The 23950-nt window shown below is 46.1% G+C and overlaps 2 protein-coding genes across 9 annotated transcripts in view; one reads left to right on the forward strand and one right to left on the reverse strand.

Annotated features, from left to right (window-relative positions):
* The window catches only part of LOC109571750 (zinc finger protein 233-like), a 46542-nt gene extending 39729 nt beyond the window's left edge, over positions 1–6813 (forward strand). The window contains exon 7 of the mRNA XM_070771213.1: positions 6310–6813. Coding sequence (XP_070627314.1) covers positions 6310–6390 — 81 coding nt within the window. The 3' untranslated portion in view covers positions 6391–6813. The remainder of the gene's footprint in view (positions 1–6309) is intronic.
* On the reverse strand, positions 127–23512 carry LOC109572265 (zinc finger protein 235). Of its 8 annotated transcripts, XM_070771201.1 has the most exons (6): positions 22026–22955; positions 21402–21722; positions 15058–15123; positions 10690–10816; positions 9758–9850; positions 127–2982 (listed from the first exon to the last, which is right to left on the reverse strand). In XM_070771201.1, exons 2-6 carry the CDS (start codon positions 21582–21584, stop codon positions 1016–1018), a joined length of 2436 nt encoding a protein of 811 aa, XP_070627302.1. In that variant the 5' UTR covers positions 21585–21722; positions 22026–22955; the 3' UTR covers positions 127–1015. The 8 variants fall into 8 exon arrangements, with proteins under 8 accessions (XP_070627302.1, XP_019834459.2, XP_019834462.2 ...); XM_019978900.2 differs by lacking the exons at positions 21402–21722; positions 22026–22955 and adding an exon at positions 23351–23442; XM_019978903.2 differs by having other exon boundaries at positions 21402–22955.
* Positions 23513–23950: the final 438 nt, after the last annotated feature.

Below are 23950 nucleotides of genomic sequence, written 5' to 3' on the forward strand. Positions count from 1 at the left end.
TGGGTGGAACGTGACCAACAATATCCTTGGTTTCTGCCAAACCCACTGCCTGAAGAAGTGTGGACGAAGGGTCATGCATAGAAAAGACACTGTGACCAGGACCTGAATGGAAACTGTACAAAGAAATCAATTATTAACAATTCAAGTTTACTAAGAAACTTTTTGTCACTAGTAACTACTTTTAACACTTTCAGTTACAGTAACACCCTACCGTAACAAGTTAGGGTACAAAATTTCCCATCATATAAATTGTAATATGTTATTAGACTAATAAAAAGTCTTTCGGTGTATAAAATACAAGCTAATGATACTCAATATTACACTGCTCACAATGGGTAATTCCATACATATGACTGAAGCTGGATGGAGGCTGGTGGCCATTCACAAGCCTTGTCCAAATCTATAGTGTTGGGGGTGGCAGTATTAATGTGATTCTGTCAATGAATGTTTCCTGAAATTAATTTTATTAAGGCGACTTGCAGGATTCCTCTTGAGTATGTTGTTACAATTTAGGGAACGGACTAGAATTTTCAAATATCTGTCCTGATTAGAGGGTTTTTCTCCACTTGGTTCAGTAATCGCCAGGGACCTATTAGAAGCCACACACAGCTCTACACGGTAGAGCCGGAGTGGCGACCAACAGCCCGCCCTGTGCGCAGGGCACCCTGCAGTTGGCATTGACCGTCTGCACTATACTTCTGTTAGTTCAAGTCCTGCCCAGAAAACCTTCATGTTTAAGCCTTCTCTCCCAGGAAAAGGGCAATGATTCTTCTCGAGTCACATCTTGAGAGGGCCCTCAGGGTTCTGGTGTAACTACTGACCATATTTATAGAATACAAAGAGGTCACCTCCCGGCTGAAACTTGCCAACACTGCCTTTCTACAACTTCTTTCCCATGAAGATGCCTCGGAGCTTCTGAGGCCCACAGGAACCTCCCATGACCCCTGGGACAGGACTTTTCCAACAGAGGTGAAGAGGTGGGTTCTCACTGAGGCCAGTTCCACACCCCCAACCCCTATAGATTCCCTCCTGCGTGGACCCTCTGGTGGTAAACAAGATGTGATCTCTGGCTGAAGCCCTTACAACATATGTCACATATGTAGGGCCTCTCCCCCGTGTGGACCCTCTGGTGGGTGTGGAAGTGCGAGGCCTGGCTGAAGCCCTTGCCACACTGCTGGCAAGTGTAGGGTTTCTCTCCCGTGTGCACCCGCTGGTGGGCGCTGAGCCCCGCGCTCCAGCTGAACTCCTTCCCGCACTCCTCGCACTTGAAGGGCTTCTCGCCCGTGTGAATTATCTGATGGACTTGAAGGTTCGACCTCTGGCTGAAGGCCTTGCCGCAGGTACCGCACTTAAAGGGCTTCTCCCCGGTGTGGACTCTCTGATGTGCCTGCAGGTGCGAGGCCTGGCTGAACCGCTTCTGGCACGCGGCGCACTTGAACGGCTTCTCCCCGGTGTGGACGCTCTGGTGGGCCTGGAGGTTGGAGGCCTGGCTGAAGCCCTTGCCGCACTCCTCGCACTTGTAGGGCTTCTCGCCCGTGTGCACGCGCTGGTGGTTGTGGAGGTTCAGGCTCCAGTTGAAGCGCTTGCCGCACACCTCGCACTTGTAGGGCTTCTCCCCGGTGTGCACGCGCTGGTGGGCCTGGAAGTAGGAGCTCTGGCTGAAGCCCTTCCCGCACTCGCTGCAGCGGAAGGGCTTCTCGCCCGTGTGCACCCGCTGGTGGCTCTGGAAGCTGGAGGCGGAGCTGAAGCCCTTGCCGCACTCCTGGCACTTGTAGGGCTTCTCGCCCGTGTGCACGCGCCGGTGACTGTGCAGGTTGAAGCTCAGGCTGAAGCGCTTGCCGCACTCCTCGCACTTGTAGGGCTTCTCCTCCGTGTGCACCCGCTGGTGCGTGTGAAGGTTGGAGCTGCAGCTGAAGCGCTTCCCGCAGTCCGCGCACCTGTAGGGCTTCTCGCCGGTGTGGATCCGCTCGTGCGCCTGCAGGTGGGACCTCTGCGTGAAGCCCTTGCCGCACGCCTCGCACTTGTAGGGCTTCTCGCCGGTGTGGACCCTGCAGTGGATGTTGAGGTCGGTGCTCCGGCTGAAGCCCTTGCCGCAGCTCTCGCAGCGGTAGGGCTTCTCCCCGGTGTGGATGGGCAGGTGGGCGTACAGGTGCGAGGTCTGGTTGAAGCTCTTCCCGCACTCGTGGCACGAGTAGGGCTTCTCCCCGGTGTGGACGCGCTGGTGGGTCTGCAGGTTGGAGCTCTGGCTGAAGCCCTTCCCGCACTCACGGCACCAGTAGCGCTTCGTCCCCGGGAGGGCGCCCGGCGGAGTGGGGCGTGCTGAGCCGTGAGCTGGGTCCTTCTTGGGCGTCCTGTGGGTCGGGGACTTCCCGCCCAAGTGTAGCCGCTGATGAAGCTCCAGGCTGGTGCGGTCACCGAGTCCTCTCTCACCCTCATTGCTCGGGTAGGCTTTCGGTCCAGCCTCAACGATGCTTCGCTGGGCTAGTGGTGATGCCTTGAGGAGGTCTTTGCCACACTCTCTCGTGCCCTGAGCCTTCTCTCTTTGGGGCACTGTGTGGTCATCGTGGTGGGGGGAGATACGTGGGAAAAAGTCAACACATGGAGCAAACATACAGATCTTGTTCTTCATGGAAGTCAGCTGACAACCCCTCTGGTAATTCTGGGTCTCGCTCAGACAGAGTTTACTCCAGGAATTCGGAGCTCTCCCAGCTGGAAATGCTTGATTTTCAATAATATCAGAATGATCCTCTATAAGAGTCACAAAACAGCTGCCTTCCATGGAAGCCTGAGCGGACACTCCTGCAGGGGAATTATGTTGTTTGGGGGACTGAGAACTCTTCTCTTGAGTATTTATCACAGAGTCTTGGCTTTTAGTTGATTTGCTCACAACGTGTCTCCTGATTTGCCAGCATGAAAGCTCTACCCGTGAAAGGCACCTCACTCCTGTGTCCTGAACAGTTGCCATCTCGTGATTCCCGCCTCCTGAAAGGGAAAGAATAAGGAATTAAGGAAGGAGAGCATGGCATCACCAAGACGGTGGGCCAGGCAGCACCAAGCCGTTGCTCCCGCCATGGAAACATTCAGTAAGCGACTAGGGAAAATGCCTTCATCAGAGTTCCGAAAAACAAAGGCCTACAGAAACCAAGAGAACATCAATGAAGAAAAAGCCACATTTAAAAAAGTATGGCAGGGGAGTAGAAAAAAATTAAATAATTTTTAAAAAGTGCTATTTGGGATCAGTTGAGAGTGAGATGTGCCCATATCCTTGGTGGATGCAGACAAGGAAGAGACGGAGGGTCTGGACTGAAAAACAGCCGCTAGAAGCCAAGACAGACACGGAAGCGTGACACCAACACACGTGATTTACCCAAAAGAATGAGAAGAGGACAAAGATGAATAAAACAGAGGAGAACCCGCCCCCAACAAGTGATTGTTAATATACTGTTTCAGTAACCATATTGTGTGGACGCAGACTCCCCTATAATCTCTACCCGCATTCACACAGAAGGAAGCAAGAGGCATACAGATTGGGAAGGAAAGCAAAGAATATATTTGCAAAGGTTATGAATCTACATAAAGAAAAGTCTTTAGGAATATACAAAAATGCGTTTAGAATAGGTGAATAGAGGAACGTCACAAGCTACAAGATGGTACAAAAATCTGGGCACTCTTTCTGCTCCCTTCTGAGGTCTGTGTCAGAAGTTTTCTCTGTTTTCACTTTAAACTTTTGCTGCACAAGAAAATAAAATTATACAAAAATATATTCAGATGTAATAGAAGTAATTGGAAAGTGGAATTAACTCCATTTATATAGCATCAAAAAAAACCACTTCTGAAAAAGCGATATACAATTCCTACACACTATATGCTATAGGTGAGTGGTGATTTGTAACAGGTGTTTCATTGTCTTCCGTGGTTCCTGGCTCACGGCTCCTAAGGGGAAAGAAAATGGGAGTGTCTTTTGTTCCTGGCTCACGGCTCCTAAGGGGAAAGAAAATGGGAGTGTCTTTTGTTCCAATACTTGGTTTTTTACTTTGTTCTAATATTTTGGTCTCTGTTCCTGAAATGGCTTCAGAGCCCTAAGGGTGAAATGGGTGTCTTATTATTCATAACAAGCCCAGGATGCTTCATGAATTGATGAATAAGTCCATTTAGATCTTCACATCTACTCCGTTGAATTCTGTCTCGTATCAGATCAGTAGCAGCAACAAGATCCCCAAGCAGAACTTCTGAGGGTGCTCTGGGTCAAGAAGAAACACAAGCACGGCGTCGGGAGAGCCATCTGAGTTCACTGTCTTTCTCGCCATTTCTGGGGACTGGTGGTACACGTTGCAAGTGTTCCTGAAATTGTGTGTCCTGGCTTGAAATGTTATAAACATTGTCTGTCATCAAAACTGAGGCTGAGACAGAAAGGACTGCACCCGAGTCTCAGGGAAGCGCCCTTGCTGACCTTTACACGAAGGCAGCAGCAGCATCTGTTCAGTGTGGTGTGTGTGGATGAAGTGCACTCTGCTTTTGTAGAGAGCGACCCCTCAATGCCAGACTTCTGTCACCCTGACATACTTGTCACCTGGCAACACCCAGCTCCTGAATCAGACTGAGACGCGCAAACAATGGCTGTAAATTCAAGGGATAGTCAGGGCTCCAGGAAAAACCCCAGGTGGCTGCTTGATCTTTCCAGCTCCCTGGAAAACCCCACTGTTGGTGTCTGCATTCCTTCACTCACCACAGTGCGTTTAAGAAAAACCTGTAAGTCAAAACTCTCTGTACAGCCTGGTGACTACAGTTATAATACTGTACTGCATATTTGAAAGTCGCTGAGAGGAGACCTTAAGATAGGAGACCTTAAAAGTTTTCATCACAAGAAAAAAAAATTCCATGTGGTGACGGATGTTAACTAGACTCATTCTGTCATGTATACAAATGTTGATTCATTATGTTGTGCACCTGAAATTAATGTTAATTACCTCAATTTAAAGGAAAAAGTAAAACAGGCCTCTAGGGAGGACAAAAACTCTTTGTCCCTAGAGGCCTCAGACCTGCTCTTTGTGGATCCTCTGACTAGTCGGCAGCAGCAGGGATTCATTCAAGGGCCCCTCACTGTGGGTCACTAGGCAGGATGTCTTCCAGGTGGTAAAGCCTTTCCCGGCCACAAGACCAGAGCCCTCATGGTGGCAAAGAAACTGTTAGAGACTGAGTTTCCTGCTTGGGGTGCACCTTCCAGTCTCTAATGATACAGGCACCCACATCAACCGGGCAAATCACATGAAAACCCTACGAACTTCTTGGAAGGATTGCTGCCCTGTTGACCTCAATCATCAGGCAACGTTGAAAGAATTAATGGGAAAAACAAATTCAACCAGAATTAAGTGTTAATTATGGGACAACAGAGGCTGGGGAGGATGCTCTGATGTTTTTTGTTTTTCCAGATTTATTTATTTATTTATTTTTTGTTTGTTTTTCCAGATTTAGAGAGACCTTTTTCTCTTAGGTTACCTATGACTTAACAGCAATCTGGTAAAATATACTTTTGTTAGCAAAGATGAGACATCTACTTAAAAAAAAAAAAAATTTACTTATTTCTTTGGTTTCACCAGGTCTTCTTTGCAGCATATGAGCTCTTACTTGCAGCATGTGGGATCTAGTTCCCTGATCAGGGATTGAACTCGGGCCCCCTGCATGGACAGCAGAGTCTTAGCCGTTGGACATCTAGCCCTGAGACATCTATTTTTTATCCTTAACTGATCCTTCCAGAATTCAGGAAGTCTCAGTGACTATCCTTATTTTCCAGACAGTGTATCTGTTCACATAAATTCACTAAGAATCTGTTCTCCTGGTGACAGGACACAAATTGAAACACCATCATTTACCCAGGCTTGACTGGAATATCGTATTTGAGAGATGGGTGTAGATTTGGACGCGCCCACACAGCTTCAAGGAACTGCCTGGAGCAACTGAGCTGGTACCTGGCTTTCAGGCCTCCAGGAAAGCAATCTTAGAAAAGATTTAATGTGATCAGTCACCTTTCCTGCTGTGCTTATATAAACAATTAGGCCAAGTTTAACACAAACAAATGAGCTTTACTGCAATCATCTTTGGTTAAAGAAAAAAGGGTGGGGGAGTAACTATAAAGAAAAAAAAAAGGTTTTACCTCTGTGGCTATTAGATTCTACTCCTGCTAATTGTCTTGGAGCTTTTTTCACATATGTGTAAACTGGCCTGGATCCTGAATTTTTCTGGTTTCCTCAAATATCTAACTGATTCAAATTAACACTTCCAATTTTCTCCCCCCTTCTGATTTGGAATCAGGAAGAAGAAAAGCAGCCCTCATGCCCCTTCAGAAAGGGCCTCACCAAGTGTGCTTATCCACTGCCCCTTCGGGGAAACTAGAAGGTACGCTGGGGACCTCCCGACCACAGTGACACAGGCGAGAGGCAGCTGACACCAGGGTAGACAACTGCCTCAGCCCAACGTGCCGGATCCAGGCTTTAACTAAGCGTGAATCCTGTTCTTTACTTGGGCGTTGACCTGGGGAGATTATACCGTCACTTGCACCCCCCAGGCCACAGCTAAGGGGGTAATGCCTGGAATTTAGATTTTGTCCTGGCCTTATATAAAAGTTAACAGACCCCTGGTTTGAAATGATAACAAACAGATAACAGTTCTTACAAATGAATCCACTAATGGGCCGTCTTCACAGAAGTGGTTTGTGCCCTGACAAGGCTCCTCTTTCTCTGGGGTGATTATGCTTCTCCTCGGGCCTGTGGATGCCTCAATGGTGGCACACAGCTGGGTAATGCTGGTCAGTTACATAACCATGCCCCCTACCTGCTCTAGAAAGGGCCTACCGGGAGGCTTTTCCTGATTCAGGATCCGCTTCCTTTGGCAGGGCCCTACTTCCCTGATTAAGAGTAGATGTAAGTGAGGCTGTGATCAGAAACCTTAATTCTTGAAGAGACTGCAGATTCCGTTGCTATGACACTAGCTGCCTAAAGAAATATGTGGACCTTCTGGTCGAGGCTGCTGCTAATAGGATTGTTTAGTTGCTTAATCATGTCCAACTCTTTGCGACCCCATGGACTGTAGCCCACTAGGCTCCTCTATCCATGGGATTTCCCAGGCAAGAATACTGGAGTGGGTTGCCATTTCCTCTTCCAGGGGATCTTCCCAACCCAAGAATTGAACCCGCATCTCCTGCTTAGCAGGCAGATTCTTTACCACTGAGCCACCTGAGAAGCCTGCCTGACAGGATGGCCCTCGATTATCTTCCCGCTGAGTGAGGCGGTATCTGCGCTGTGGCCAGCAGCACTTGCTGCACCTGGGTGAACACTTTCAGAGAAGCTGAGACGCAGGCACAGAAGACCACTGAGGAGGCCACCCGGCTTAAGATGACTCCATGCTATAGGCAGAAAATCCTAAAAACGCTACCAGAAAACTACTAGAGTTCGTCAATGAATTCGGCAAAGCTGCAGGAGACAAAATTAACACAACAAATCTCTTGCATTCCTACTACACTAACAACAAAAGATCGGAAAGAGAAATTAAGGGGGAAATCCCATTTACCACTGCATCAGAGGAAAAAGATCTGTACTCTGAAAACTGTAAGACATTGATGAAAGAAATCAAACAGAAGACATGATGATGGAAATTCTCTGGTGGAGTTTAAAAAAAAAAGATGGGTGTTAAAACTGAACTCATTTTTATCATGTATACCTCAGGTTGGTGCTTTTGTATATGATTATCTTAATCACATTCACACGTTTGGAATTAACTGATTTTCTGTATGAGATTCTTCCACTTCTGCAGTAGATGCTGCACTTGCCAGGAGATGGCAAACAGGCAGCTTAGGGGTCCATGGAAACGCTAACAGGGACTAGTTTTCAGAGTACAGATCTTTTTCCTCCTCAATCATCACGCACGGGAATGAACCCGGCCCTTGGCAGTGAAAGCACGCAGGCCTCACTACTGGTCCACGGGGAATCCACAAGGTGGTGCTTATAATACTAAGGACAAATTAAGAGTAAAACCAAAGTATGCAAATTAAACTTAGAATGGCAGAAGGTTCATTTCTGTAACTTCTTCTCTGTTCCTACACAAAGCCGCCTCGTCGACCCAGCTGCAAGATCTGTGACTTCTATAAATGTCACGTTTGAAATGTAGAAAACGTCACTGAGGCCAAGTGATTGTTTAAGCACCAGAGAGGGGCAGAGAGGGTGAGGTGACTGCCTGCCTGGCTGGGAATATGGACTCCACACAGAAAAAAACTGCTAAAACCAGTAAGTGAATTCAGCAAAGCAGCAGGGTATAATGTTAACATACAAAGATTCGGTTGCATTTCTAGCCACTGTAGAAAACAGTAGGGAGGTTTCTCAGAAAACTGAAAATGGAATTACCATGTGTGTCAGCAACCCCACTCCTGGGCATATATTCAGCCAAAACGAAAATTCAAAAAGATACAGGCACCCCTGTATTCACAGCAGCACACAGCCATCGACAGATGAACGGATGAAGGAGATGTGGGGTGAGCACGTACACAGAATAGAATACTGCTCAGCCGTAAAAAGAACGAAGTAATGCCACTTGCAGCAACGTGGCTGCAACGAGATTATCACACTAAGTGAAGTAAGAGAAAGACAAATACCACACGATGTCATTTATGTGTGACATCTGAAATCCGACACAAATGCACTTATCTATGAACCAGAAACATGGACATAGAGAACAGAGTGGCGGCTGTGAAGGGACATGGGGGGACGGAGGGATGAACTGAGAGTCCAGGGTCAGGAGATAAAGCTTTTATATACAGCATGGATAAACAAGGTCCTACTATATAGCACAGGGAACTGTATTTAATATCCTGTGATAAACCAAAATGGAAAAGAATTATGTAGAAAAGAATGTGTGCATGTATATCTCAATCACTTTGTTTACAACAGAAAATACAACATTGTGACTCAACTATACTGCAATTAAAAAAAACCCAAATTAGTTGCATTTCTATCCTCAATGAACAATTTGAAAACAAAGAAAAAAATTCCATTTATAATACCGTCAAAAAGAATAAAATACTTAGGAATGAACCAAGGAGGTGAAAGGCTTGTACACTGAAAGCCACAAAACGCTGGTCCACAGATGGGGAGATTTAATACTGCTTCGCCAGTGCTACCCAGAGGGATCTACAGATTCAACGCTATGCTTGTCAAAATCCCAACACAGAAATAGGAAAATTCATCCGAAAACTCATACAGAATCCAGGGACTCTGCTGGTGGTCCAGTGGTTAAGACCCTCTGCTTCCACTGCAGGGAGCTCGGGTTCCATCCCCACATGCTGCACAGCGCAGCCAAAAAATCAAACAAACATGAATTAAGAGTAAAAGGAGCGGCCAGGGAAGGCCGTGGGTGAGACACCTTCTGAGCAGAGGATAAGGGGTCGGAGGTCTGTGGGCTAGCAGCCTTCCGGCCAGAGGAAAAAGAGGAAACGATCCTCGTGTACAAACACAAACCTCGGATGTGAGAACAGAGGACATGGGAGGGGATGTGACAGGAGGGAAGTGCAGGACGGCACGGCTGGGCGAGGGGGCCCTTAAACACAGCGGCCTTTTCCTAGTGGAGTGGATGCTGGGGGCGGTGCGGGAGGACCGGAGCGCCAGACTGTGCGGTGACTGAGCTCTTCAAAGGGCCGCTCTGGCTGCTGCATGGAGAAGACACAGATGCTCCAGACAGACGCCGGGGAACGGCCCGACCGCGCTGTTCTCACCTGAACACCCTCCTCTCTGGGGCTGGATCTCTGTCATCCAGAACTCCTCTCTCTCCAACTCAGATATCATGTCTGGCTTGGAGGACTGGTGCCCTGAGAAAAAAAAGGTGGGGGGGGGGAAGTACTGAACAATTCTGGTTCCAATCCCATGATGAACATTTTTCATCAGACCCACTGTGAAAAATACATATAGTCTCCTTAGTGACTACCCCACACAAACTACTGAAATAAAAGCCAGAATGACCTGGCTCTCGTTGTGGTCATCACATCCTTTGTAGACTCCCACACTCCTTACTGTAAGCACTGCAGTTACCGCTACAATGTGCACCATTCTGGCCAAGGGGCTCTGATGTTGCTACTTTATTCTACATTATGGTAAGAATGCTAAAGCAATTTACTAATTTCATGATGCACCAATGCATCAGGACCCACAAGTTTACAAAAGATATAATAGGAAAGGGTTTTGTGTGTGTTTTTTTTTTTTGGCTGCAAGGCATGTAGGATCTTAGCTCCCCAACCAGGGATCGAACCCACACCCCCTGCATTGGGAGGCGAATTCTTAACCACTGGACCACCTGGGGAAGTTTCAAGGAGAGGGTTAAATTTGGGATTTAAAAAAAGCAAGCTATAATATGAAATAAGGAGCCAGGTGCAGTCAAGCTCGACTGTTCACACAATTCATTTACAAAAGACTAATGTTTACCTTGGAACAAAGACTAGGAACATTTTGTCTCTGTTTTCCAAAGGGACTGGAAAACTGGTCTCTGAGGAGTCCCAGTCTTGAAGTAGCGGGCAGAGGGCCAGGGACGCTACTAAACATCCTAAAATGCTCAGGACAGTCTCCATGACAGATCATCTGGCCCCAAAAGTCAGTAGTGCCGACGTAGGGAACCCTACGGGGGTGATGCCAAGTCACAGGGCGCCATCCTCACCCACGGACAGCAGGTTCCGGAAGTTCTCCAGCATCACGTCTCGGTACAGCTTCCTCTGGGCCAAGTCCAGCAGCCCCAGCTCCTCCTCGGTGAAGGTCACAGCCACATCCTTGAAGGTCAATGCCTCCTACGACACCAAACACATGTAGCCTCAGTCCTACAACCAACTGCCTTTGAGGGAAGAGCAGCACGGAGACGGTGGAGACGACACATGGGAAGCTGTTCCAGATTCTAAGTGACCTGAACCTCCTTTTAGGAGACAGTTTCCTCTTCCCCTTCCACAGTCACACCAGAGACGCAGGGAGTGGGAGGGGGATGGTGGAGGAAGGAATGAAAAAGAAAAATTCTAAAACCTTCCGTGCACGCAACACAGCGCCCTTTGTATGGTCGTGTCTCTAGAAATGTCGTCCTTCAATCATGGTATACATGCATTTTACAATTTGAAAGTGCCACGTTTTGTAAGAAATATTGAGTTCATTGGCTCCCAATAGTATTTAACAGTGCCCATCTCCTCCTCTGAGTGGGCAGTACCACAATTTTGTCAATGCCTGCCCATCTAACCAGCCTTCAGCACCTCGAGTGGAGGCAGGTATATAGTTCATTCTGTCTCAGGAGCGTGCCGTATCTATCAGTGCAGCAGCGTTCAGTGCCAAGGTGAAGAACACAGGTTTTGGAGACTGAATGCTTCAGTTCATACTCTCTGGCTCCACTTCTAACTTTACGGTCTTGGACAAGTCACCTAACTTTTCAATCCCTCAATCTCCTCATCTGCACAAAAGAACATCAGGGACTTCCCCGGTGGTCCAGTGGCGAAGTCAGAACTCCCAATAGAGGGGGCTCAGGTTCAATCCCTGGTCAGGGAACTAGATTCCACATGCTGCAACTAAGATCCAATGCTGTCCAATAAATAATTACTTTTTTTAAAAATAAAAAGGCGACTCACCATAGGGTACTTGAAGGGATTAAATGAGAATGTGCAAAAGATTTAGGATAGTACCTGACACGTGTCATTAAATAAATATTCAACAAATGTCAGCCACCACTATTCCTATTATCATTATTTGTGTCTGCCTGGTACTTCGCCCAAGTGAAAAATACATTTAATCATTCCAAATAAATGATATAAAAATTTAAGGATTTAAACCTATTGAAGATGCTGCAAAAACAAACAATCATATTTTCATATAGACCTCAGCCAACCTGTCTGGTTATTTCCTTAGGTTAAGTTCCAAGAAGTAGCAACTGTCTATCAAAAAATATGCACCTCTAGGGACAAAGGTCCATCTAGTCAAGGCTATGGTTTTTCCAGTGGTCATGTATGGATGTGAAAGTTGGACTGTGAAGAAAGCTGAACACCGAAGAATTGATGCTTTTGAACTGTGGTGTTGGAGGAGACTCTTGAGAGTCCCTTGGACTGCAAGGAGATCCAACCAGTCCATTCTGAAGGAGATCAGTCCTGGGATTTCTTTGGAAGGAATGATGCTAAAGCTGAAACTCCAATACTTTGGCCACCTCATGAGAAGAGTTGACTCACTGGAAAAGACCCTGATGCTGGGAGGGATTGGGGGCAGGAGGAGAAGGGGATGACAGAGGATGAGATGCTGGATGGCATCACTGACTCGATGCACATGAGTCTGGGTGAACTCTGGGAGTTGGTGATGGACAGGGAGGCCTGGCGTGCTGCAATTCATGGGGTCACAAAGAGTCGGACACGACTGAGCGACTGAACTGAACTGAGGGACTTCCCTGGTGGTCCAGTGGTTAAGAATCACCTGCCAAATGCAATACTCTAAAGCAATTATCCTTCCAGTTAAAAAAAAAAAAGAATCCACCTGCCAAGGTAGGGGATAGTAGTTCCATCCCTGGTCCGAGAAGATCCCACATGCTTCTGGGCACTAAGCCCGTGCACCACAACCACTGAGCCCACGTGCCTAGAGCCCCTGCGCTGCAACGGGAGATGTCACCGCAGTGAGAAGCCCGTGCACCAAAACTAGAGTAGCCCTCGCTCTCCGCAGCTAGAGAAAGCCCGAACACAGCAAAGACCCAGTAAATAAAGTAATGTACCACAGGGCCGCAAAGAGTCCGACATGACTGAGCGATTGAGCACAGCACAAAATAAAACATTTTTTAAAAAAGAAAGAATCTGCCTGCCAATGCAGGGGACCCAGTTTCAATTCTTGTTCCAGGAAGATTCCACACGCTGCGGGGCAACTAAGCCCTTGCACCGTAAGTACTAAGCCCGAGCTCCAGAGGCCGTGCTCCACAAGAGAAGCCACAGCAGTGAGAAGCCCGCTCACCGCCTGCAGGCAGCAACAAAAAAGACTCAGCAGAGCCACAGATAAACAAATGAGACTATTTCCCTAAAGGTTTCGCTCATCTCTGCACTTGCTCTGACTGGAGTCCTGAGCACTGATGTATTAAACAACTAGTTGGCACATCTGGCAAAGAAGAGGCAGGCACTTAGAAAAGGCAGGACGTGAGGGGAGTGTTATTTTTGGAGTCCTCCAGCCACCGGCCCTGCCAGGTGTCTACACGACTCGGCCTCAGGGCCCAGAATAGAGCAGTCTCTTCTCCTGGCTCTCTCCATTTACCCTCATCCAACTCCTGAAAAGATCTAGCCCAGGCAATGGAAACTCTGGTGTCAGCTGGGGACTGAGCAGATTTTAATAGGAAACTGAAAGCTCACAAATCTGTTAAAATGCAGCTGTATTTTAACTGTATCTTAATACAGCTAACTGTATTTTAGCTGTAATGCAGACACAAGGCATCTATGGTAAAGAACCCGCCTGCCAATGCAGGAGACTCGGGTTCAATCCCTGGGTCGGGAAGATCTCCTGGAGAAGAAAACAGCAACCCACTCCAGTATTCTTGCCTGGAAAAATTCATGGACAGAGGAGCCTGGGGGGCTATAGTCCATGGGGTCACAAAGAATCGGACACGACTGAGCACACACACATATCCTTACACAGTTGCTCCATAGAGTAAATGTCTGGTAAGTCCCTGATGCTACTAGACTCTCCAAACTCAAGTGTGTCCCTCTAAAATATATTCATACGGCAATGAATAAAACAGACACTTAACTATAATAGATACACATGTAACTCAGAATTACAGAATCTAGTCTTTCTTGGAACTTCCTTGGTGGTTCAGTGGCTAAGACTCCACGCTCCCAATGCAGGGGGCCGGGGTTTGATCCCTGGTCAGGGAATTAGATCCCACATGCTGCAACTAAGACCCAACACAGCCAAATAAATAAATAAATTACTCAAAGGAAAAAAAAAAAAACCTCTAGTTCTTTTTGTCTGAAAACAAAACTATTTTCTCTGAGTTCAATATCAGTTGGATTCTGTTACACTAAACCATATTTTAGACAATTTAGACACAAAACTTGAGGCTCCCCGTGAGAAAAATGAGCTCTGAAAATTTTAGAAAGAAAATGGCAGAGCACTCAGAATTCCTGTTTGGGAAGAAAGGTTATATGAAGGAAAACTGTCACTGCTAACATTTTGAAATGGTAAAATTCATTGTTTTTTAGTTGCTAAGTCGTGTCCAGCTCTTTGCAACCCCATGGACTGTTGCCCGCCAGGCTCCTCTGTCCACGGGATTCTCCAGGCAAGAATACTGGGGTGGGTTGCCGTTTCCTTCTCCAGGGGATCTTCCCGACCCAAGAATTGGACCCAAGTCTCCTGCCTTACATGTGGGTTCTTATCACTGAGTCACCAGGGAAGCCCTTTGAAATTCATTAACCACATAAATATGGACAACAGGGAAAAATATTAGGTAAATTATGGAAAGTGATATGACCATTTAAGTTGCAGGTGCTATACAATCAAATTTTAAAAATCCCAAATGGTACTGAAACTATAATCACAAATCTATACACGTAAATACAAATGAAAAGGAATGTGGGAAGATGAAAACTGATTTGTAAACATGTTTATAATGTGGGAGCTATTTTTTATTTTTTAACAATATTAATTTTGGAGACATCTCTAGTGGTCCAGTGGTTAAGAATCTACCTTGCAATGCAAGGGACTCCAGTTTGATCCCTGGTGGGGGAACAAATCCCACATGTCACGGTGCAATTAGTGAGGCCCATGGGTCACAAGTACTGAAGCCGGGAGCCATGACTAGAGACTGTCCTGCAATAAAACATCCCATGTGATGCAACTAAGACCTGATGCAGCCAAGTAAGTATTTTTTTAAAAAAATATTCTCACACCATTATTTGGAAATAAAAAGCAAGGGCCTGTCACACAGTTCCTCAGGTGCCTTTGGTTCCCTCTTACCTTTCCTGAGCAGGAGAAAACCATGTCCAGTCTTTGTGAAATGAGATGTCATTTTAAGAAACAGGCATATCCGACTCACCTGGAGTTTGGTCATTTTTTTCTCCCTCTTCCTTCTGGGGAAAGGCCAAGTTCTGGGAAGGTAAAACTGGGGAAGGGAAAGAAAGCCACGGTGAGACAGCTGCCGGGATGGCTGGAGCACGTGGGGCTAAATGTACAGGAAGAGGGTCCCCTTTCTCTCGGCAATCGCAGTGATGACATACCCCGTGAGAACGGAGCTAGATTCCAGCTCCCTGGGCCCCCCTTGGCCAGCTGCCTGAGTTCATGAACAATCCAGAAACAGCCCTACCCTAAGTGTTTCTTATAAGCTCCCAGGGTATTCCTGAGGCTGGCTATCAGAGGAAGTGAGATGCAGACAGGCAGCACCAACAACTTAATGGGGCCAAAATGTCTGGGATCCAATTCCGGCCTTTCTGCTTGTTTTCTACTTGTCACATAAACCTTGAGCGGGCTGTTAATCTCTCTGATCTCAGTCCAGTCTACTTGTAAATAAATGGGCACAACAGCGCCCTAACTCCCTGTGGCCTGCAGCTTCCGACAAGAGGTCCTCTTAAGACTCATAAAACTTCCACAGAAGACGGATCTTAGGAAACACTGACTTCACAGATGATGGCTCCTGAGTTTCCCTCACTTTCAGAAAAAAGTCTAATTCGGACAAGTGGTCTCACAGGTGATTTGTGCTGTTGTTAATGAAGGTTAAATGGTCAAGGAATTTTCCTCCTTAATAAGCTTAACTACTTGCATGTGTTGTTAAGCTGGAGGCACTCAACTAAGTTTCTTCTAGAATATGCATGAAGGTAAACAATGACAAATAAAAACCTAAGACTAAGAAATCATGCTTCATTTAAATTAATGACACAGAGTTGTTACACAATACTAGGCATTTTAAAAAATTAAGGCCCGGCTAGGCTGCAGGCACCGTGCTAAGCTGTGAGCAGGATCACTCTGAAATGAAGCAGGACCCTGTGGTCCCTCCCCCGTATAGTCTCAGCCTGCCTTTTGTCTGTGGACAAACTTTAGCCAAAGAAGAAATTTAATCAGAGAAGTGAGAATATGCAGAAAAAAAGGGAAAAGAGTCCAAGGAGAACAAATGATTAATAGTTTGGTCATTAAGCACAGTCAAGGACCTTTAGCTCCTTCTCAGCGGCTATAGGTAATATTCGGAGTAGTATCCTGTGAGCGAGCTGTCTTCTAGCTACTGGAACCTCCACCAGGTGGAAGAAGTTAACTACATGATGACCAGACTGTGGCCATGACATAAGCTGCCATCCCAAGAACTGGCCTCAATGAAATGGGAACCAACCAACCCTGGAAGTGAAGAGTAGCTGTACCTAAAACAACTAAGATGATGCTAGTCAGACCACTGATGATCAATTTCCAGATGACTGTCACAGCTGACTGTGCTGTTACTGCAGGTCGTCCCCTCCTCCCTCTGTCTATAAAAGATCTTGCCCACTGACTGGGGGTGGGGGTACTCAGTCTTTGGACAGGTATTCCTCTCCTTGCCAGCATCCAAAATAAAGCAAACTTTCCTTTCCACCAATCTGGTCTCTTTACCGGCTTTTGAGAAACAATCAGCCAGACTCCACTGTTCTAATTTCTCTGTCTGGGATAAGCCACAGAGGAGTTTTCCCTGAATCCAGCTGAAAACAACTTTCCTTCCTAAACAAGTGTCCAGAAAGAGTCCAGGAATCCAGGACCAAACCCACGGTCAGTGACGAGGGAAAGGACAGCGGGGCTGCTGCTGGAGCTCCGACCCCATCTCCGCTCGCAGGAACTTCCCAAACAACAGGGCGCCTGAGTGTTTAGTGGACTTTATGGTAACATCCAACATCTTACCGTACTCAGCCCTGTTCTTTTCAAATATAATCTCAATCCTCAGAAGACCACCACTACGAAAGAACTAACCCGAGGAAACAGGCAGAGAGATTACACAAGCCGCTCAATAATTTGCCCAAGAAAGCGACAGAGCTGGCCCCTGGTTCCCCGAGGAGGGCTGAGGGAGCAGAGCGCGGGAGACCCTCAAACTCGACGCAGGACGCGAGCCCGCCCCCAACTCGCGACTCCAGGGGAGCGCCGCGGCTCCCTGCCGCTCCCCGCCGATCGCCGAGGATTCCCTGCCCCAGGAGCGAGGACCGGGTCTCTGCTGGCCCCACGCAGAGGCCGGCAAGGATCGCAGGGACGCTGGGTTAACTCACCTCCCGGGAAGCAATCTCGGCCCCAACCTGGCCTTCCCAAAGCGGAAGTGCCTTGGGCTATACACAGTTCCCGGACTACACTTCCCAGAATCCCCACGAAGCGCCTCCGATTTCACGCAACTCCCGGACTACATTTCCTAGAATGAAGTTCGCCCCTGCTTCCCACCAGCTGTCTTGGGTTTTGACTGGAGAAGGTTCGGATTTAAAGTCGCAGGTGCTGGACCTGTCAAATTCCTTTCTGTTTTATTCAGTTATTAAAACTCATGAGAAAATAATGCTGTAAATGCGAACTTTAAAAAAATGCAGCCGTGTAAGAGAGAAAAGCAAGGCTTGCGCTACCAAAATAAATTAAAAAACAATTTTTTTAAGGGAAGACAAAAGGTAGACTAAGAAATGAGAAATATAAAAGTAACTTAGGCTAGGCTGCCTAACACAGAACTTATGGAACACTGGATTTTTCACTTGCTTCGAATTCTGGCTCCCCAAATATTGGCAACAAAATTTGTTAATGAGACAGAAACGTAGTTTATTGCTTACCGCAGTAAGGAAGAACACCTCCACAGAGCTTCAGCACCTTGACGGTGTGCACAGAGCCCGGAAGCCAAGGTTGGAATTTACTGATAATTGGAAGTTCGATTTAAGGTGAGTTTTTCAATGCAGAAGAGGAATGGGATTGCTTGACGGTCAGGATGCTGTAGTCCAGGACTGGTGGGAGCAGCAACGATTTTTGTGAGGTGAGGAAACTACAGCTGAAATTGTTGACCCTCTCTTTAGATGAGATGGAAGAGTGGATGGGTGCTTGTGGAAGTTTCTCTAAAACTCAAGCCATTTACTTGGGCAAGAATCTTTTGGAATAATAATGGCATGACAACAAAACTTACTAGTTATGTACTCTTGCCTGGAAAATCCCTTGGACAGAGGAGCCTGGTAGGCTGCAGTCCATGGGGTCTTGAAGAGTCGGACACAACTGAGCAACTTCACTTTCACTTTTCACTTTCATGCATTGGAGAAGGAAATGGCAACCCACTCCAGTGTTCTTGCCTGGAGAATCCCAGGGACAGGGGAGTCTGGTAGGCTGCCGTCTATGGGGTCACACAGAATCGGACACAACTGAAGTGACTTAGTAGTAGTAGTAATAGTAGTTATGTTAATATAAACAGTAAATTGTAGGAGGGAAGGTAGGGGTCACCAACCAGCTGGGGGTTGGTATTGTTAGGGGAATCACTGACTGAAACCACCCACCCTGGCCAGACATCAGAGTAACCACTTGCACGAGTTACCAGGACCAGGAGGTCCTGGTAAAGAGTGCAGAACTGACAAGCTGCCACCAATCAGAAGACTTCGAGAAAGGTCAAAAGGAGAGAGAAGACTCCAGTCCACATGTCCTACCAACCTCCCAGAATCCTTCTGGTTGGAATCCATCTTGGCTGAGTAATGTGAGCACCACCAGGAAGGATCCTGAGTAGGAATGATTGGCCAGAGACAACCTGGAAACTAACCCAATTACTATAAAACCCGAGACTGAGAGCCACGTGGCAGAGCAGTCCTCCTGGGTTCCCTTAGCTGCCTGCTCTCCACCTGGGCGTCCCCTCCCAATAAAGTCTCTTGCTTTGTCAGCACGTGTGTCTTCTTCACATCCTAATGAAAGTTGGATGTGCTGGCCAAGAGCCTGGCAATGCAACCAGGCTGCTGAGACTTACTCCTGGCTCTGCCATTTCCTGGCTGTGTGACCCTCAGTACAAGCCATTGTTCAAGGAACCTCTCTGTGCCTCTCTTCCCTCTCCTGTAATGGATGGGTCATATGAGGATTATGCAAGCTGATACGTGCAAAGCGTTAGAGTCTCTGCCTGTTAGTAAGTGCTTCATAGCTGCTAATAATTATCATCATTATGATTAAAGTCACCATGTGATACATACAGGAACCACACATTTAGTGCTGGTTTGTTTCTAAAGAAACGTGTCTTAGATCATGAAAGTATTATCAATAATTATATGTCTACAACTCGATAACAAAAAAACAACCAACTGAAAAATGGGCAGACCTAAAGAGATATTTCTCCAGAAAAGAAATACAGATGGCCAATAGGCACGTGAAAAATATGCCCAACATCAATAATTATTCTAGATATGCAAATCAAAACTACAATGAGTTACTACCTCGTGCAGGTCAGAATAGCCATCATTAAAAAGTCTACAAATAACAAATGCTGGAGAGGGTGTGGAGAAAAGGGAATCCTCCTACCCTTTTGGTGGGAATGTAAGTTGGTGCAGCCACTATGAAAAACAGTATGGAGGTTCCTCAGAAAAAAAGTCGACTTACCATATGATCCAGCAACTCCACTCCTGGACATATACCCAGACAAAACTATCATTAAAAAAGATACATACACCCCTATGTTCATAGCAGCACTATTCACAACAGCCAAAACACAGAAACAAATGCCTATCAACAGACGAATGGATAAAGATGATATGGTACATGTATATATGCGATGGAACACTACTCAGCCATAAAAATAACGCCTTATGCAGCAACATGGATCCAGTTAGAGATTATCATACCAAGTAGGTCAGAAAGAGAAAGACAAATACCTAGGATATCACTTACATGCGGAACCTAAACTATGGCACATATGAACCTATCTACAAAACCAAACAGACTCAGGACAGAATTGTGGTTGCTGGGCTGAGGGTGGGCAGTGGGAGGGGGATGCACTGGGAGTTTGGGGCTGGTAGATGCAAACTATTACATTTAGTATGGATAGATAAGAATGTTGGTTAAAGTTGCTGGCCCCTTGGTCATAAAACAGTGGTTACCAAATATGTAAGCAGTTATTGTATTCTTTTTTTAAAAACTGTGCCGCATGTCTTGCAGGATGTTAGTTCCCCAACCAGGGATTGAATCCAAGCTCAGCAGTGAAAGCACGGAGACCTACCTAGTGGACCACCAGGGAATTCCCAGTTATTGTATTCTTAATTTCCATTCACTCAGAAAAAAACAGTGATAGTTTTGCTTAAGAATATACTTGATGAAACAGTAAAAGTTATTAATTTTACCTGGTAACTCAGGTAAATTAGGCATTTGTTTATGGACAACACCCTTTTCTTGAAAGAACTGGGAAACTACAGTTGGTTACATCCAGGTATTTGGCAGAACTTTTGGAAGTGAGCACTGGCACTTCAGAGAAAGTTACTGTCAGCATCTGTTGCCAATGACCAAACTTATGCTTTCAAGAAACTATAAGGGGCTTCCCTGATGGTCCAGTGTGAAGACACCACACTTCCACTGTAGGGCGCACGGTTCAATCCCTGGTAATCCCTCATGCCATGCATTGTGTCCAAAAGAAAAAGAAAAAAAAAAGTATCAGAATTTTGGAAAATTTGTGTCGCTAAGAGCTTGACAGGTTCCCAGTGCTTAAAGACTTCAGGTCTTTAAAGATAGAACTTTTCTGATGAGATGGGTGATGGTATGGACAAATGTGATTTTTTAAAGGTATTATGAAATCAATAAAACTCAGTCATTTCGTATTTTCCATATGAGGGATGCATAATTTCACAAAACCACGAATAGATAAAAAGACTCAAAAAAGTACAGGACAAACCAAAGAATTTTAATGGAATAGAGTAAGAAGATACTCTGAGATGGTTTCAGGTTGTACACTGCAATAACCTTAAGAAACTATCACATACGGAACTTGGGTGCAGTATCAAAGGTGAGCATTACCTGTAAAGTCTATCAATCTTTTCTTTCTTAATTATAACTGTGGGGCTGGGTTTTTGTCATTACTTCAACCAAAATAATATATCACCACAGGTAACAGAAGATATGAAAATCCAGCTTTTTTTCTCATAAAAAACAAAAAGATTTGCAAAAATGTAAAACATTGCTACTCTTGTTAAATTTGTTTTTGGAAATACCGTTTTCTCATAAAAGCTAGTTCTGTTATTGGTTTATTTTAAAAATAGACTAATCAAAGTTTTAAAGTAATTTTTAAAAAGTATTACTATTCCTAAACAGTAAATAACACTTTTCATCTGGTCACCCTAAATGTAATTTGTATAAAGCCCTTAGACTGGAACTTAACTAAGGTGTAACTACTGGCATCCCTCACAACCAAATAAATAGTGCGAGTATCTTTACAGGAGAAGAATGCCAAGTCCTACTCACATGGGGCCCTGGGCCAGGAGCCGAAGGGTCAGTCACTCCCTCCAGTTCAGTTGAGTCCGACTGTTTGCAACTCCATGGACTGAAGCACGCCAGGCTTCCCTGTCTATCACCAACTCGCAGAGCTTGCTGAAACTCATGTCCATCGAGTTGGTGATGCCATCCAACCATCTCATCCTCTGTCATCCCCTTCTCCTCCTGCCTTCAATCTTTCCCAGAATCAGGGTCTTTTCAAATGAATCAGTTCTTCGATTCAAGTAGCCAAAGTATTGCAAGGAAGTGACCACTCCCTTCACGTCAGTGCAAGTCCTTATGAAGTCAGGGCTGGGGAAGGAAAGGAATTTGTGAAATATCATCATGGCTCAAATGAACCACAGAAGGGCTTCCAACGCTACTAGGAAAGAATTGCTATTAATCCATTTTATAGATGTGCAAACAGGCATAGAGAGATTATAAAATTTATGCAATATTACACTGCTAGAAAATAGCTAACAGATGGGAGAGGTTAGCTGGGGGAACTGAGCATGGAAGGGACTGCAACCCGGGCCCCGCGCCCAACTCCGTGTGAGGATATCTCCCCAAACTCTAGCCGACTCCGTCTAATTGAACTAAAAATGTCGTCCTTACACCTCAAACATCCTTTTTCTCCTTAAACCCACAACCGGTTTGCTGCTGCTTGCAGAGCAACTCTTAAGTTCGGAAAAGTTGCCGGAAGCGAAACTGACAATCACTACAAAGGAAGAGTTAGTCACAACCTCGTCCGCCTGGGCCGGAAGTGCCTGCAACTACCAGGTGCCCTAGATCAATGTTTCCCAGAATACCCCGTCACGGCCCTTTGGGAACGGAAGTGCCTGGGACACCACGGAGTTCCAGCACTACACTTCCCAGAATGCGGGAGGAGACAACATCCACTGCCCGGGCCCTCTGGGCGGAAATGCCCTAGAGTATTCTGAACTCCAGAGAGGTGCTTCCCAGAATGCCGCGGGAGACCGCTGTCCATGGTCCTGCCAAGTGTTTGTGGCTAAGGGGAGCGCCTGGACAACACTTTCTACAGTGGCCTAGGGCAGCGAAGACTACAGCCCAGTCTTCTAGGACGGAAACGTGGAATACTACTCTAAGTATCTGGGTTAAATTTCCCAGAGTCCTAGAGGGGAAAATATTCGATAGACATGGTTGTGGAGCCCAAATGGCACCAAAAAAAAAAAAGCTCTAGCGGACTGAGCACCACTGACAGCTTGCCTGACCAGAAGTTTCTTTCTCCAGTTTCTAGAGTGGCTGCAAGGTAGTGCTTACTGTCATGAAGCCCTTGGGTGTTATGAATAAGTGGGTTCAATTTGGATGAATTCTGTGCTGCTGACTGAGCCCAGTTTTCCCTTTTATCACTCCCCCCTCTTTTTTCATGTAACTGTGGTGTTGCAGAAGACTCTTGAGAGTCCCTTGGACTGCAAGGAGATCCAACCAGTCCATTCTGAAGGACATCAGCCCTGGGATTTCTTTGGAAGGAATGATGCTAAAGCTGAAACTCCAGTACTTTGGCCACCTCATGCGAAGTGTTGACTCATTGGAAAAGACTGATGGTGGGAGGGATTGGGGGCAGGAGGAGAAGGGGACGACAGAGGATGAGATGGCTGGATGGCATCCCTGACTCAATGGACTTGCGTCTCAGTGAACTCCGGGAGGTGGTGATGGACAGGGAGGCCTGGCGTGCTGCGATTCCTGGGGTCGCAAAGAGTTGGACACGACTAAGCAACTGATCTGATCTGATCTGATCCTAATAAGCTATTGTCAAGAAAATACCTTGTATAGGAGAGAAAAGTGAAGCTTGAACTATGGGAAGAAAATAAAAATTGTTACAGAATGGGAGCAATGTGTGAGTTAAAAATGGAGATCTTGAAAGAGGATTGGCCTGAACTGCATTGGAAAATTTAAGGAACACAAGATCTCAGTCTTACCTCGACTGGTTTGCCTTCTTTGTTCCATGTGTACCTGGATGCATCTGAAACTTCTACCAGTGTCAGCTGGTGTAGACTGTTGATTCAGAAGTATTCAGTTCAGTTCAGTCGCTATCATGCCGACTCTTCGCAACCCCATGGACTGCAGCATGCCAGGCTTCCCTGTCCATCACCAACTCCCTGAGCTTGCTCAAACACATGTCCATTGAGTTGGTGATGCCATCCAACCATCAGAAGTACTACGAAATCACAAAAAGACAAATGTTCATTAGGTCATAATGCAGAAGTATTTAAAATTCCCAGCATTTCCTTAGTCTTAATTTCTCACTTTAAAAGTGAATGAAAGCTACACTGGCAGGGAACTGGAGTAAACACTGCAACACTTAAAAGGGTAAATCATATATAAAATCTTGAGAATATTTCTTTTTAATCTTGAGATATCACATCACCTACTACTAACCTGCTCTTGGCACAGTAAATCCAATGAGTTAATGATATGCCTTATTATTCCACATGCCAATTGAAATCAGAGAGGCCATGATTTATCATGTGAAATAGGGGCTCAAGTCTAGAAAAACTATACAACAACAAAACTGATTA

This window comes from Bos indicus, chromosome 18, assembly GCF_029378745.1.
Source record: "Bos indicus isolate NIAB-ARS_2022 breed Sahiwal x Tharparkar chromosome 18, NIAB-ARS_B.indTharparkar_mat_pri_1.0, whole genome shotgun sequence".
In the NCBI taxonomy this organism is placed as follows: Eukaryota; Metazoa; Chordata; class Mammalia; order Artiodactyla; family Bovidae; genus Bos; species Bos indicus.

Excerpts from the sequence above, each read along its gene's own strand:
- LOC109572265 (XM_070771201.1), bottom strand. The coding sequence starts at position 21,584 with ATGACAGAGGATGAGATGGTTGGATGGCATCACCAACTCGATGGACAT. Across the intron at positions 10,817-15,057 it reads AAAAAATGACCAAACTCCAG|GAGGCATTGACCTTCAAGGA; the intron begins GTGAGTCGGATA and ends TTGGTGTCGTAG. Across the intron at positions 9,851-10,689 it reads CCGGAACCTGCTGTCCGTGG|GGCACCAGTCCTCCAAGCCA; the intron begins GTGAGGATGGCG and ends TTTTTTTCTCAG.